The 14956-nt window shown below is 53.1% G+C and overlaps 1 protein-coding gene across 3 annotated transcripts in view; it reads left to right on the top strand.

The window, feature by feature from the left end:
• The first annotated feature begins 1869 nt into the window (after window positions 1–1869).
• Window positions 1870–14956, top strand: part of LOC139171676 (gamma-aminobutyric acid receptor subunit alpha-3-like) — a 20042-nt gene continuing 6955 nt past the window's right edge. For 2 of the 3 annotated variants that reach the window (XM_070760108.1, XM_070760109.1), the window contains exons 1-5: window positions 8336–8353; window positions 10362–10582; window positions 12316–12398; window positions 13239–13373; window positions 14335–14487. In XM_070760108.1, coding sequence (XP_070616209.1) covers window positions 8351–8353; window positions 10362–10582; window positions 12316–12398; window positions 13239–13373; window positions 14335–14487 — 595 coding nt within the window. In that variant the 5' untranslated portion in view covers window positions 8336–8350. Of the gene's footprint in view, window positions 1959–4918; window positions 5044–8285; window positions 8354–10361; window positions 10583–12315; window positions 12399–13238; window positions 13374–14334; window positions 14488–14956 lie in introns of those variants that run through there. The other variant, XM_070760107.1, reaches the window with a different exon arrangement.

The raw sequence follows: 14956 nt of genomic DNA, 5'->3' as shown, positions 1-14956 counted from the left end.
AGGAGCCAGGGAGCCCCAGCCGGTAGCCAGGCCACGTGGGGGTCCCAGCCAGGCTCAGCTGGAGGTGCGCAGCGCACTGGGGGGTCTGTGTCTCCTCTGCCTTTGCCGCCTCTCTTTTTGTGGTTTCTGGCTCTTGATACTCTGTTAAGCCAAGAGCGCCAGGGCTTCTCATCCCCCCCAGTTTATCCCCCCCACCCCCGGCCCCCACGAGTGACCCAGGCTTTGTCCTTAGGTTTCTCTCCATCCCCGTTCCACGGCGTCCAACCCGTGGTGTTGATGGAAGCATTGCTGCTAAGACTTACAACAAGTGGCTCAACACACAGGCGGAGCTGACATGATTAGGCAACAGAGGGAGACGTTGTAGTAAATACGGCAGCCATTTAATACGCCCCCTTTCCCACTAGCAGGGCGGCTGCTGCGGCGGCGGCTGCAAAGCTCCTTTCCTGGGCATCAGCAGAGGCATGGGGCCAGGACCGCAGCTCTCCCCAAACAGCTTTTCCACCAGCGAGCGTATGTGGGGAGGGTTCAAAAGCATTGGTGTGTGTGTGGGGGGAGGCATGAAAGACCCCGTTCTGTCGTTTCCTTTAGAAATGCTAACTGGACAGACCTCAGGCTTAGGAGTGGGGCCGAAGCCGTGTCCCCTCCTGCCTTTCTACCCAGAGCCTGGGCAGCTCAGGGGGCTGGTCGCTTGCCCACCCCTCGTTCCTCTCCTGATGTTCGGCTAAGCCTTCTGGTGGGGGCGGGGGGGGGGGTTGAAAGCTCCCCACGGGCTCCAGCAGCGCCCCCTCCCTTTCTTGAGATGTGGTAGCTTTCCCAGGGTCTCTCACTCTTCCTTTACCCAGGGGCCCATTTTGCTTCCTCAGCTTGTATCAGTGTGCACGTCCGTTACTTCAGGCCACTCACAGCTGCTTCCCAAACCTTTGTCCTGAGCGTTTTCTCTCAGAGGTTCTCGGTGATGGAAATTGTTGGCTAATATGCAGTTTCCAAGCTATTTTCCAGTAGTGGCTGAGCTGCCACCTTCTCCACAGCCCTTACAAATGAAGCTTCCCATCAGATCTCTTTCCTCACAGCGGCTGGAAAGTGAGGAGAAAAACACAGTCTGGCTTGTTTAAAATGTACTTCAATCTAACAGTATGCATTGAAATATAAAAGTTCTTAACTGCCAACCGTTTCCTTCAGATAATATTAATTTTAAAATGTTAAATCTGATTCTTTAATATTCACTACTTCATCCCTCCTTTGACTTACCTCTCCTCATTATGGGCTTTAGGTAAGAAAAATGTAAAAATAACACTGAGGAAGACAGGTGGGATCAGGAGGAATAAAGGCTGAGACTAAAGGAAATGCGAAAAAGACATTAGTACTTCTAAAAGAATAGTTCTTTGAAACTATTCACTATCACACAAAACTAAACCAGAATCAATAATTCTCTCACTAGCCTGAACTTGCTCCTACTCACTACTGTAATCCTCCCTCCCTCCCTCCCTCCCTCCCTCCCTCCTTCCTTCCTTCCTTCCTTCCTTCTCAACTCTGCAAAGCACACTGACCATTGCCAAAGATGAGAGATTGGGGCTATTCTTTTCCCGGGCTGTCCAGAAGCAGCAGCCCAAGTCAACATTATTTAGGGGGCGGTGGCCACAAGAACCATCGTAGGGGATGGAGAGTGGGTGGCTGGACCTGGCTCTGTGCGCCAGCCCCCACTGTCCCTGCATTCGGCCCTTTAGACCAAAACTCCAGAGGGGCTCCAGCTGGCCTTTGCCCACGTGCCTTTTGCCCCGCATCTCCCATGCTCAGCCTCTCTCCCCCCGTTTCCTCTTTGGCAGGTGTCGCGTGTCTGCTGGCTACCACGGCTGCAGCCACCGCAGAGGGATGGCCTTCAGGATCCTCTGGGCAAGGACCCCCTTCTGCACCACCAGCCTGGGGATCCTGCTCCTCGTCTACGCCCTGCCTGCAGAAGGGTAAGGGGGCAGAACTGGCGTCTCTCATCCCACCCGGCAGCTGACCCAGCCATGATTTGGGGGAAGGAAGCCTCAGACCCCTTTTGGACCCATAGGCTGGCCCCACAGGACTGATTGGCTTATTTGGCTGACAAATTGCGCTGCTCAAGTTTGTACCCTCCCTGCACTAGAGAAGGGGCGAATCAGCAGTCTGTGGCAGGCGGGATTTATTGCTGGGTCAGCCCGGGAGTTTCCCAGAGCCCCAAATATAGGACAGTTCTGCTGGGAGCTTTCTTGGGCCTCCATTCATCACTTGCCATTTGCTGCCCATCAGAGAGAGTGGGGTGGGGAGGCCCAGCCCCTCCTCTTTCTCACTGCAAGCCACAAGGGCAGACTGGCCTGGCAGGAGGGGGGGAGGCTTCCTGCCCTGACCAAGAGAGTGCTTGATCTATTGATCCCTGGGCTCCTCCCACTCCGAATTCAGGTGAGGGTTGCTTGAGGAGAAGAGGAATCACAGGCTTATCACTTGCCCCCCCCCCGTCTTGCATTTGTCCATGAAGATAAACAGATTTCAGCATTTAAAGCTCCCTCTCCCTTCAATGTCACTCTTTCTTTCTTTCTTTCTTTCTTTCTCATTCATTCATTCATTCATTTCACATACTCCTTACCCCCAAAAAACTCTGGGCAGCTTATAATCACACTTGGGGAGGGGTATTTGCATCTTGTGCCTTTTGTGGCTGCGAATGTTCCTGTCTACTTGCTTTGCCTAACCCACAAGGAGAATTTGGATGTGTGACTATCACTTTACTACCATGGATGGGATAGTTCTCAGTTAAGATCTGTCTCATTTAGTGACCATTTGTAGTTACAATAGCAATGAAAAATAGAGTTGCAACCAGTCCTCACCTTTACAACCTTTGCAGCTCTACAAAGCAAAGAAAAGTGAAGTCGGGGTGAACGTAGTTATAGCTTCACCTGATAGCTGAGTTGCTAGTCCCAAACATGATCACTCAAAAGGGACTGATCAAAGGAATCTTATTTCAGAACAAAGCGCAGAAGGGACTGGCCCCATCTCCACACCACATGAATAATAAGCCTCTGTCCGCAGAACCCAAGGGGGGTGGAGCCTGTGGGATAGGGGGCATGGGAAGGCGATGGCGAAGCAGTGGGGTGATGTGGGGGGGTCTTAGTCAGAGGAGACCTTGTCTCAGGCTCTTGGGCAGGTCCAGGAATAGCCGCGGGTGGCAGAAGTCTTCCTTTAGTCCCAGGAAAGGAGAGAACAATAGGAAAAAACTTAGGTCAGCTCCTCCCCGACTCACTCGGTACCAGAAGGATGGAGAATAAATCTATTCACAAAGTTTGCCTTAATTAAATTTAGGTGTAATCTTCCTGGGGAGTTTATTTTTTGTTAAGACAATCTTGAAGGTAGCAACTCACCAAGCATCTCATAAAGATACCATTCATCTAGCGTAAACAATTCCCAAAACTTGCTCTCCTCCAGAAACACTGTGAATACACTTTCTCATTACAGACACAGTAGGGGGGGACCTTAGAGATCATCTAGTCCAATCCTTCAGCATTGTTAAAATATACTGATGCCTGCTTTCTCTCTTTGAAGACCTCTCACGACCACTGCCTGCAGCAACCTCTTTCGCTGGCATCAGCTCTGAGCCTCAGGGAATTCTTCTGCACAGAGAGCCCACGTCTTAGAAGGTTCCACTCACAGCTCAGGTTTTGCCTTCTGGGGCAACAGACAGCCTCCATTGTCTTCTGCCTACCACAATATTAGATGTCACTTCGCAATGGGGCGCAATGGCTCAGCAGTTAAAGACGCAGAACCCAAGTCTGAGAAATGAGTGCTGTGGCACTTTGGGAGCATGCAAATGCAAGTAGACCAATAGGTCCCACTTGGGTGGGAAAGTAACTGCATTCCACGTGTCTCGGCTACAGCCGTGCTTGCCACATGACCACAGAAACACTGGCTCTCTTGCCTAAGAAACGCTAGAACCAGGGGAAACCGTTCACTGTCTACTGGAACATTAGAGGTCACTTTCTCAAGCTAAATTTTCCACTAACCATTCTTCATAGGATTTAATTTTCAGTCCCTCCAGAATCATGGTAGCCCCCTCCCAATTTGCTCCTCTTGGTCAATATCTCTTTTAGGCCGCAGTATCTAATGCTAAGCAGAGTATGAAAACTGGAGTTTAACCAAAGCAGAGCGAAGCTGGACGATTACTCCCTATATGCAGCTAGGACAGGCCAAAATAGCACCTGCCTTTCTCAGTTGGCGCACGTTCACCTTGTGACCTACTAAAACAGCCACAATGTTTTTGCATTTTCTAAACCAAATCTGCCTATTCCTAATTGTATGCACGAATGTGTAGCTGTACAGATTTGTACACATATACACAAGTCAGGATGTAATGTTTCTGCTGCTAAATTTCATTTTGGGTTGGTTGGTTTTTCTGTTTTGTTTGTTTGTTTTGTTTAGGAGAGAGGTCCCAGTGCAAAATATGTATAGATCTTTTTGAAATGTATTTTTCTCCTTAAACTGTTAGCCGGTCTCCTGAGTTTTGAGTCACCTGTAAATTTGATAATCCTCCTTTCAACCCATTCATCCAGATCTTAATAGAAAGGCTGGACAGCAAAGGGCCCAGGACAGGCCCCAAAGCTCTTCGCCTGAGCCACCATTAACAAGCATTCTTTGGGTGCAGTGGATGGCATCTAGCGGAAGCTTCATCTAGCCCAGTTTCTACCATATTATTAATGATGTCGTCTACAGTAAACTACCTTTGCCAGTTCTTCAGGAGTGGAAGCATGGAAGAGATTATGCCAGCAGACCTTTGAGACTGACCCGTGATCCGTTTAGTGAGGGTCTGGGAGAGTCAATCATCACCCAACTCCTCCTCAAACCTGTGGGATGGGGTCCCCTACAGAGACAAAATGTGAGAAATGAAGGGGTGCCTTGATTTTCTTCCCAGACTGGCCCAGAAACATGGCCCTGACATCATTGATGACGACAGCAAAGACAACATAACCATCTTCACACGCATCCTGGATCGACTGTTGGATGGCTATGACAACCGGCTGAGACCCGGTCTTGGAGGTAAGGCCATTTTACCTGTGTTTCCTGTTCTTTCTTGACATCCATAAACCAAAGTACTACTATTTCAAGCTTCTTTGTGTACATGACACGCTCCTGTCATTTGAATTTAGCTGTCACCAGCTCTTGGTGGCTTTCTTTGTTCTGGGCCCGTGAGCAGCTGCCCCGGCCTGGGGTGGGGGGTGGGGAGAGGCCACACAGGGGACAGCGCTGGACATGTGGGGCATTCACTTCCTCCAGCGGCAGGTTACCTGGGCAGGTGTTCTGGCGCCCTCTGAGCGTGGTGGGCACGAAGCCCCCTCCTGAAGAACTGGGCACAAGGCGTCTCCCTTCTGGGGGGTCTGTGAAGCTTGGGGGGCTCAGCGCTCACAGGGGCCACATCTCACCCGCTACAAGGGGCAACGCAAGTCACTGGCAGTGCCATGTCATCTTGACACAAAATTGGTTTGTGCTTAATTTTGAATTGATGAGGATTTCCATTCATCCAGTATTGGCTAGGATATTCATTCATTCATTCATTCATTCATTCATTCATTCATTCATTCATTCATTCATTCATTCATTTGATTTGTATGCCACCCCTTTCCGTAGACTCTTCCGTAGACCCTACATGCTCTTCATGTCTTCTCTTCTGACATATAGAACCATGTTCTTTCCAACTGAAGCAGAGCTGCAAGGTCTCTGGAACTTAGACTCAAGCAGGCTTAATTTTAGAGAATCTGCCTTTCAGAAAACCTTTTCCCCCATTGATTTGGGCTTTGGAAGCCACAGGGTCTTTTACCTGGTTAGTTGTTTCTTGTAAAGCCTCTTCCACTGTCTGAATAGCATTGAGCTGTAAAATACGTGTGATCCTAGTGGAAGAGACGGTAAAGCTCTTGCTGGCTATGCCGCTCGCCTCTGGGCCCCAGCTAAGCCCTCTTCCCATTCAAGGGGAGACGGTCGACGAAGACCCAACGATTGCCGTGGCCAGAAACGTGGGCTTTCCCCCAACCGTCCACCAGAAGGTCAGGGGGGCTTCTCAGTGCTGACCTTGCTCCAGCCTCGGTTGCATTTGTTCCCAGCTGCCGATGGAGCGTGACTGTCCTCCAAGGCAACAAGGCCTAACGCAGTTTATGTGACTTGAGTTTGTCCTTGGATGTGGCAGAGTGAGAGGGAAACATGGTTCCAATGCCAGTGCAACGAAGGATGACTGGAAACCCTCCCGCGGATGGGATGGGAACCCAGTGCTGCTCAAGACACGCGTGACTCCACAGTCATGTACGGGACACGGAGCATCGCTCTTCCTTCCCTGCTGCCCCATCTCCCTGGAAGGGGAGAGCTGGGTGTCCCACCCCTTTCCTACCCTGGGCCCTTAACTGAGCTCACACACACACACACACACACACACACACACGCAGAGTCAGGGGATTTCCATCTTCCTACTTCCAGAGGAACGCATGGATCTGTCTGGCTTCCTCAGTTCTGGCTTGAAGATGCTGTCATGGCAACATAACTGCTCACTCGAAAAAACATCCGGAGAATTTATGGACAAGGTCGGCCCACCCTCGCCATGTGGGGAAAGGCTTACGTGGAGCCCCAGGGGGAGCACATCGACTGGCAGGCCTGGCGTCCAGCTCTCTCAGCCTTTGCCTTCCCGTGCAGCGAGGAGGGGCTTGGCACCCTTGAGCAAGAGCACTGGCGTCCACCCCCCCTGGTCCCAGCTCCCAGCCTCACTCCCCGAAAAGGCTGGGCTGCTATTGGACTGGCAGGATATAGGGTGGGGGTAGGCAAAGTTGGCTCTTCTATGAGCTAGCATGATGGGCTCAGGAATTCTGGGAGTTGAAGTCCACAAGTCATAGAAGAACTGACTTTGCCTACCCCTGAAGTAGGGTCTCCTGCACCAGCAGGCGGTTGGACTAGATGACCTGCAAGGCCCCTTCCAACTCTGATAATAGATAAATAAACCTCCATGCCTTTCTGGCCCAGAGAGGATGCCTAGGGAAGAGCTGTAATTCGGGGTGCCTCCTCTCTGGGCAATGCTGCTGCTCGCTCGCTCGGCTGTTGCTAACATAAAGTGTCGCTACCTGGCCGGACGTTGTGGGCCAGATGCTAGAAGGGAAGCAGGAGGATTAAAGAAGGCAGCTTGGCCTGGGTGCAACCCCCTCCCTCCTTACCCTCCTTCCCTTGGAAAACTCCTCTGCTAGGAGAGAGACCCTTTGGGCTCCCCCCACCCAGAGTGGGAGGGCTACAGAGGAGGAATGGCAGAGCAGAACTGGACCAAAGTAGAAGCTGTGGGCAAGGGGGGGGGTTGCCTGAGCCGCCCACTGTGCCCCAGGATCAGCCCCAGCCATCGGCTCCCCTGGCAAGAGAGCCAGCGAGAGGACTGGCAAACCAGGGAGGCCAAATGAACTGAAGAAAGCTTTGAACTGGTTGGTGCCGCACCCAGAGTTAGATCAGTGGCGTTTCCCCTCCGTGGCCCCAGGCAAGGAACAGGGAGCCTGTAGGACGTTGCCATAACCCGATGGGCCAGAAGGGGGCGCTCTGTGTGTCAGAAGCAGGGACTACGAGCATCATGCTAATAATGAGGCCAATAAAAATGAGTAAGAGCCTCTCTGTCTGTCTAGGTTACCTGTCTAGGAGGGCAAACACCTGAAGGGGTGCCCCTGCAGAAGAGCCCCTGCCTCAAAGGACTGAATGGGTAGCTCTATGGCCTGCCTTGGGGGGGGCATGAAGGTCTCAGGCCAGCTCTGCAGCCCCCTGACTGCAGCCCACCCCCCCGTTGCCTGCCTCAAATATTGAATTCATGGATCAGGTTTCCCAGGCACCTGGCCTACAACTCTCCAGCAGCAGCAGCAGCCGCCGCCCCATGCGAAGCCATCGGTAGCCGGTGCCATTTAGAATAGAATAGAATAGAATAGAATAGAATTTTTATTGGCCAAGTGTGATTGGACACACAAGGAATTTGTCTTGGTGCAGATGCTCTCAACGTACATAAAATAAAATATACATTTCACAGGACTTGGAAACTCTTGCTATACACTGATGGCACCGCAGAAGATCCGTGGGTGACGTTACGTGGCATCACATAGAAATCCTATAAAACGAGCATACATAAAATAGCCATTGAATTCTGATTTACTTTCAGGTCATGGGGTTATTTCAGACATCAAAGGATTTTCCCCAAAGCACAAACGTTGCAAACAAAAAACAAGATAGGTTTTCTCTGTTATTGTTTTCAATAACTGTCGTGTTTTCTGTTCTTTCAGACACAGTAACTGAAGTCAAAACCAATATCTACGTGACAAGCTTTGGGCCTGTCTCAGACACTGACATGGTAGGTGATGCCTCCTGAGGGACAGGGACGCCCTCCGCCTTACAAAATATTCTGCTATTGGGGCTGGATTGCAAAGGGGGGTCTGGGGAGCAATAGCAGGGCAATTCCCAGCAGGAGCCCCTCCCTGAGGTTCTGAGGACTCTTCTGAAGGATGGGTCGATGTTGACGGTGGGCTTGGTAGGACCAGAGGGAATGGCTTCCCCTGGCCAGTGGCATTGCCGTCCAAGTCCCTGGAGCTAGACCAGGGGTCCCCAAATGTGGCAGCTTTAAGACTTGTGGGCTTCGAGTCCCAGAATTCTCCAGCCAGCTGGAGTCCACAAGTTTTAGAGTTGCCAAGTTTGAAGACCTCTGAGCTGGACTATCAACTCAACTTCTGACCCAGAAGAGCAACTTGGCAAACACAGACTGGCAGGCTGGAATTATCTGGTCTGGGCTCTTCTGCCTTCTCCCTGAGTCAAGGGAACAGAATTTGCCTCCCTCTGGGCCGGTGGGACGGGACGGCTGAGCCCAGGACTAACAGGCCTTGTCCAGGCCGGCAGGGCGGCACTATTTCTACGGCTGATGTCCTCCGTGGCTGCTCTGCCAAATGGTTGGATCAGGCGCATGATGCACCTCTGGTCTGTCAGTCGGACACTGCAAGCCAGTCTGGTGAGGGGCTGGGGATGAGAGGCAGCTGGCTCAGTGGTCAGTGGTGCAGGGGGGTCCTTTCACACCCCACCAGGAGGCTCCAAAACCTGGACAGCTGCCCCCCCCTTGCAAAGGAAGTGAATTCCCTTTCATTTTAGACTCCTCCCTTCCTCTGCCACCCCCCCCCCCCCTTATTGTGGCAGAATAAGCCAAGACCCTTAATATATTCAACCACCCCACCTTCAGGGAGTGCCTTGTCATTACTATAAAGTTAAACATATTTGATTGAGTGAGTATATATAATGCACTGTGAAGGAAATCGAAAGAGTTGAAAATGATTTGCAATTTCTACTGCTAGGTGATCTTACAAAATTTACTCAGTCAAATGCAATTGGTTGCTCTCACTTCTGCAGAAATCCTCCTCATCCGTAGACCCCCATCCTCCCCTCCCCCCCGGGACCCCCCAGGGGGCAGGAGCTGGCCTTCCTCTCCCCCAGGGCCCTGGAGGCCAGCTCAGCTGTTCTGGGGGGAGAGGGGAGCCTCGGCTGCTGTAGCTGGCAGCGCTCTGCATCCACTGTCATTAGCGCTCCTTGCCACATGATTGTTGCCATGGAAACGGCTGGGAGGGGGCCCTGTTTTTCTGCACTTGTTGCTGGGCCTCTTTCTCATGATGATGGGGAGGGGGCTTGGAAGCCCAGCCTCTTGAGCCCCCTCCCCGCCCCCTCCCCTGGAGACTGGCCCCTGGGAAGAGCAGCCCTGCCCCCTCTTCCTCCTGCGGCCTCCACCCTTGGGGCAGAATCCCACACTGACCCTTCCACCCTTCCGTGGTCTCTTCTGAGGGCTCCCACCACCTCACTGCTCCTGCCAGCCACTTCTCTTCCCACGGAGGTTTGAAAATTCAGCATTCCCTGTGCTTGAGCCGCTTCGAGAGACCAGAGCGTAACTAGGGCGGCCCTGAGTGACCTTGGATTCCTTGAGCCACCCCATGTCCGGCCACAGGGCAAGTCAGTCACGCTGGGGCATCGCTGAGACAGCAAAGCAGTTTGAGTGGCAGAAGCCGCCTGCAGCAAAGCTGACAGGGCAGAAGGGACTGGGGGGGGATGGGGGCAGGACCACGAGCGGTCTCAGGGTGCAGGACAAGTGGACCGCAATGGTCAGGCGTTGGGGTGGAGGCACAAAAGGCCCCTTTGGGTCCTTCACTCTGGGGCCCTAATTCTGGTGCGAACAGCCCAGGCCAAGGCAGACGTTGGCACAGAGGCCCTGGAGGTGCCGGCCACGGTTTGCCCTGGTGAAGCCAGCGGGATCCACAATCCTTTTCCGTGGTGAGCTGTGCCAGGGAGAGGCCTGTTCCTCAGGCAGCCTGGTCTTCCTTCACCGGCAGGAGTACACAATCGACGTCTTCTTCCGGCAGTCCTGGAGAGATGAGCGGCTGAAATTTGATGGTCCAATGAAGGTTTTGCCCTTGAATAACTTGCTAGCCAGTAAGATCTGGACCCCAGACACCTTTTTCCACAATGGAAAGAAATCGGTGGCCCACAACATGACCACACCAAACAAATTGCTCCGACTGGTAGACAACGGCACTCTCCTCTACACCATGAGGTGAGCTGGGGCTGGGCACCCTGAGGGCCTGGGTGGCGGGGAGACCCGTTGTGGTGACTCTGGAAGCAGCAGGAAGCAACCTCAGATCAGCCGCCGAGAGGTCGGATGCCGGGGTGGGGGTGGAGGGCTGGATTAACTGCTGCTTACAGTTCTAATCTCCGAGGGGAGTTGATTCCAGAGGGCTGGGGCCGCCACAGAGAAGGCTCTTCCCCTGGGGCCTGCCAAACGACATTGTTTAGTCGAGGGGGCCCAGAGAAGGCCAACTCTGTGGGACCTTATCAGCCACTGGGATTCATGCGGTAGAAGGCGGTTCCGGAGGTATTCTGGTCCAATGCCATGTAGGGCTTTAAAGGTCATTACCAACACTTTGAATTGTGACCGAAACTGATCGGCAGCCAGTGCAGGCCACGGAGTGTTGTAGAAATGTGGGCAAATCTAGGAAGCCCCATGATGGCTCTCGCAGCCGCATTCTGCACAATCTGAAGTTTCCGAACACTTTTCAAAGGTAGCCCCATGTAGAGAGCGTTGCAGTAATCAAACCTTGAGGGGATGAGGGCATGAGCGACTGTGAGCAATGACTCCCTGTCCAAATAGGGCCGCAACTGATGCACCAGGCGGACCTGGGCAAACGCCCTCCTTGCCACAGCCGAAAGATGATGTTCCAATGTTAGCTGTGGATTGAGGAGGACACCCAAGTTGCGAACCCTCTCTGAGGGGGTCAATAATTCCCCCCCCCCAGGGTAATGGACGGACAGATGGAATTGTCCTTGGGAGACAAGACCCACAGCCACTCCATCTTGTCAGGGTTGAGTTTGAGTCTGCTGACACCCATCCAGACCCCAACATCCTCCAGGTACCAGCACATCACTTCCACTGCTTCGTTGACTGGACATGGGGTGGAGATGTACAACTGGGTATCATCCGCATACTGATGATACCTCACCCCATGCCCTTGGATGATCTCACCCAGTGGTTTCATGTAGATATTAAATAGCAGGGGGGAGAGGAGCGACCCCTGAGGCACCCCACAAGGGAGAGACCTAGAAATCGACCTCTGACCCCCCACTAACACCGACTGTGACTGACCGGAGTGGTAGGAGGAGAACCACTGAAGAACAGTGCCTCCCACTCCCAACCCCTCCAGTCGGCGCAGAAGGATACCATGGTCGATGGGATCGAAAGCCGCTGAGAGGTCAAGAAGCACCAGGACAGAGGATATGCCCCTGTCCCGGGCCCGCCAGAGATCATCCGTCAATGCGACCAAAGCAGTTTCCGTGCTGTAGCTGGGCCTGAAACCAGACTGCTGAGGACCTAGATAATCGGCTTCTTCCAAGGACTGCTGGAGTTGGAGCGCCACCACCTTCTCAACAACCTTCCCCATAAAGGGAAGGTTGGAGACTGGACGGTAGTTATTGAGCACGGCTGGGTCCAGGGAAGGCTTCTTGAGGAGGGGGCACACAAGTGCCTCCTTATAAGGAGCCGGAAAGGACCCCCTCCCCAAGGAGGCATTGACAATCTCCTGGACCCAGCTCCGTGTCACCTCTCACCATGGGCGTTTGCACACTCGCTCCCACAATGTGGTGCGTCTTAGTGAAATAGCAGTACAGTACAGGGTTCTTGGAGCAGAGTCAACACTGTCTCGGGTGGAAAGACAAATTGTGATAGCCGAGCAGGAAACTGACCCGAGAGTCTCGGGGTTGAGCCCGCTTGACCATGGGCCCTCTCCTTTGCAGATTGACCATTCACGCAGAATGCCCCATGCACTTGGAGGATTTCCCCATGGACGTGCACGCCTGCCCACTGAAGTTTGGGAGCTGTAAGTACTTCACCGTTGTTGTCCTTGTGGGAGGCTTTTGCACCGGTTGTGGAGACCTCAGACTGAGCTAAACACTGGCCTGCTCGCTCACCCTTTTCCCGCTGTAAGAGCTGAGGAAGCTCCTTGGGTGGGAAGCGAAATGTATTCTGTCAGAGTATTGACCAGCACCAGCAGCAGCTGACCCCATGACGTTGGAGACACTGACCCAAGCCCGTAGCTTCATGTATACTTCCATTTGCGTTCACAGCAGGCAAGAGAACCAGGAACATCGTGAGGTCAATCGTTAGACGGTATACAGAGCATGCCCACAAGGGGGAAAAAGGCGGGAAGGAAGGGAAACTCCCCTTTTGCACCCACAGCAACCAATCACAGCGCAGCTTGCCTCATGCAGGAGCCAGTACTCTCCGACTGATCAGTCACAGCTGCGTCTTCTGGACAGCGGTGAACATCCAATGTCCTAACATTTCCCAAGAAAAACCCAAGAAAGTCCCGGTGCCTCTTGGAAAAAGCAGCTCTGGGCCTTTGGCCTTTGGCCTGCTCAGTCCCCACTGCAGGGCCCCTGGGCCCCTCCCGCCCAGCACTCAGGCTCCAAGGGCAGGTGTGGGGCATGGGCCCTCGAGGGGCCAGGGCATTTTGCAGCGGTTGAAAGTTACTTGTTTATTTAAAAACATCTGCACACCCCTCTTGCAACCCTGTCAACCAAAAGTCTTGCACAAGGTGACCCCCGAGTGGAGCCCCGTCTAGGCTGAATGACGGCAAGTCTTCTTTGGGGCAGCCCCCTCTGGGTGAGGGCGCCCCGAGCCCAACCGATCCATCTGCTCTGTAATTTTTCCTTCATAGATGCCTATACCACCACAGAGGTCATCTACACCTGGACTCTGGGGAAAGTGGAGGTGGCTGAAGGTGGCTCCCGCCTCAATCAGTACGACCTCCTTGGCCACAACGTAGGCAGAGACTCCATTGAGTCCAGCACAGGTAATTTGGCCGGCCGAAGGAGGCAGGAATAGAGGTCCCTTTAATGGAGGGTTAAATGGGGGGGATAGTTTTGAAGAATGTCCCTTACTATTGGACGATCCCACGAAAAGCATGTTTGGTCTCCCTAGGGATTATATTTGTAACACACGGTCCTTCTGGTGGCAAGAAGGAGGAGGAGGACCATTTCCTCCTGTCCACCCAAGTTCAGGGTCTGGGTGGTCCCCCCACTTTCAGAAGGAGGCAGGACCAGGCAAGGAAATGCACCCCAGTCTTTCGGGATGGTCATTCAAGTGGTTTAAATGCATGAACCAATTCACTGAGTGGACTCGACCCCTCCACCCAGTTTCAGGAAAGGAGGGGGCAGAAGACCCTGAGCAGAGCACGGCCCCCAGGAGGTGAGCCTGACGTGGCCCCCACTCTGTCTGGCATGCCTGGTGGTGGCACCTGCTCCTCTTCCAGATTTCTAGCAGGCGTGGACGCATGGTGACCGGCTGCCTTCGTGCATGTGGCAGTGCTGGGAACGGGAAGGTGGGCGTGGCTGGCTGATCTTGGCACATGCGTACACACACATGCACACGCGCAGCTGGAAGATTACGTGTCTGGGGCACACGTGTGTAACAGAAACCAGAAGTTCGTTTCCCGGTGGACGCCCGCACACCCATGCCCCCTTGGCAGCTCCTCCGCTGGGTTGCGCGGCCAGTGACCACGCACGCACGCATGCTCCCTCTCTGGCACTCAGCATCGGTGGCCCAGGTTGGTGGCATCACACGAGACCAAAAGATCATTTTTACAAAGGCAGATTTTTAAATGGCGAAGATGCTGACGTAGGTACACACCAATAGTTAACTGCAGTCGGTCACTCCAGGGAGCAGTTTGCCTGGACAGTTATAAGGATGGCAGTTGAAGGGACCCATTGTCCACAAGGGACTGGCATCGTTGCATTTGGCCTTTTGCTTTCCAGGAACCTACATTGTGATGACCACTTACTTCCATCTCAAGCGCAAGATCGGCTACTTTGTGATCCAGACTTACCTGCCCTGCATCATGACCGTCATCCTGTCCCAGGTGTCCTTCTGGCTTAACAGGGAGAGTGTCCCAGCCCGGACAGTGTTTGGTGAGTGTCTGGCTGCCGGCAGGGCCTCACAGCCTGGGCCTCGCTTGCCTGGACAATGCCTCTCCTCCACCTCCCCACGTATTTACTCACTACTTCATGTAAGAGACCACAGGTATGAATATAAAAATAAATACGAACACAGCAAGTGGGTGCAAGCGAATGGAAAGAGTGGGACAGGGGTGGCAAGCGTGCTGGTGGCGGTGTGCTTGTACACGCCCCCCCCCAGATCTCTTAGGAATGGGGAGAGGTCAACTGTAGACAGTCTAAAGTCAAAGTTAGGGGGGTCGGGGATGTTACAACACTGCAGGCATTTACCACTCTGTTACTGAAGTTGTATTTTCTGCAACTGAGTTTGAAGCTGTTTACCCTGAGTTTGTGTCTATTGTGTACTCGTGTATTATTGTGGCTAATGCTAAACTAGTCATTGGCAGGTAAGATGTTGTAGCAGATCATTTTGTTTCCTACACTT

This window comes from Erythrolamprus reginae, chromosome 8 (genome assembly GCF_031021105.1).
Source record: "Erythrolamprus reginae isolate rEryReg1 chromosome 8, rEryReg1.hap1, whole genome shotgun sequence".
In the NCBI taxonomy this organism is placed as follows: domain Eukaryota; kingdom Metazoa; phylum Chordata; class Lepidosauria; order Squamata; family Dipsadidae; genus Erythrolamprus; species Erythrolamprus reginae.
Note: the sequence above shows the minus strand (reverse complement) of the source record. Positions and strands in the feature narration are given on the sequence as shown.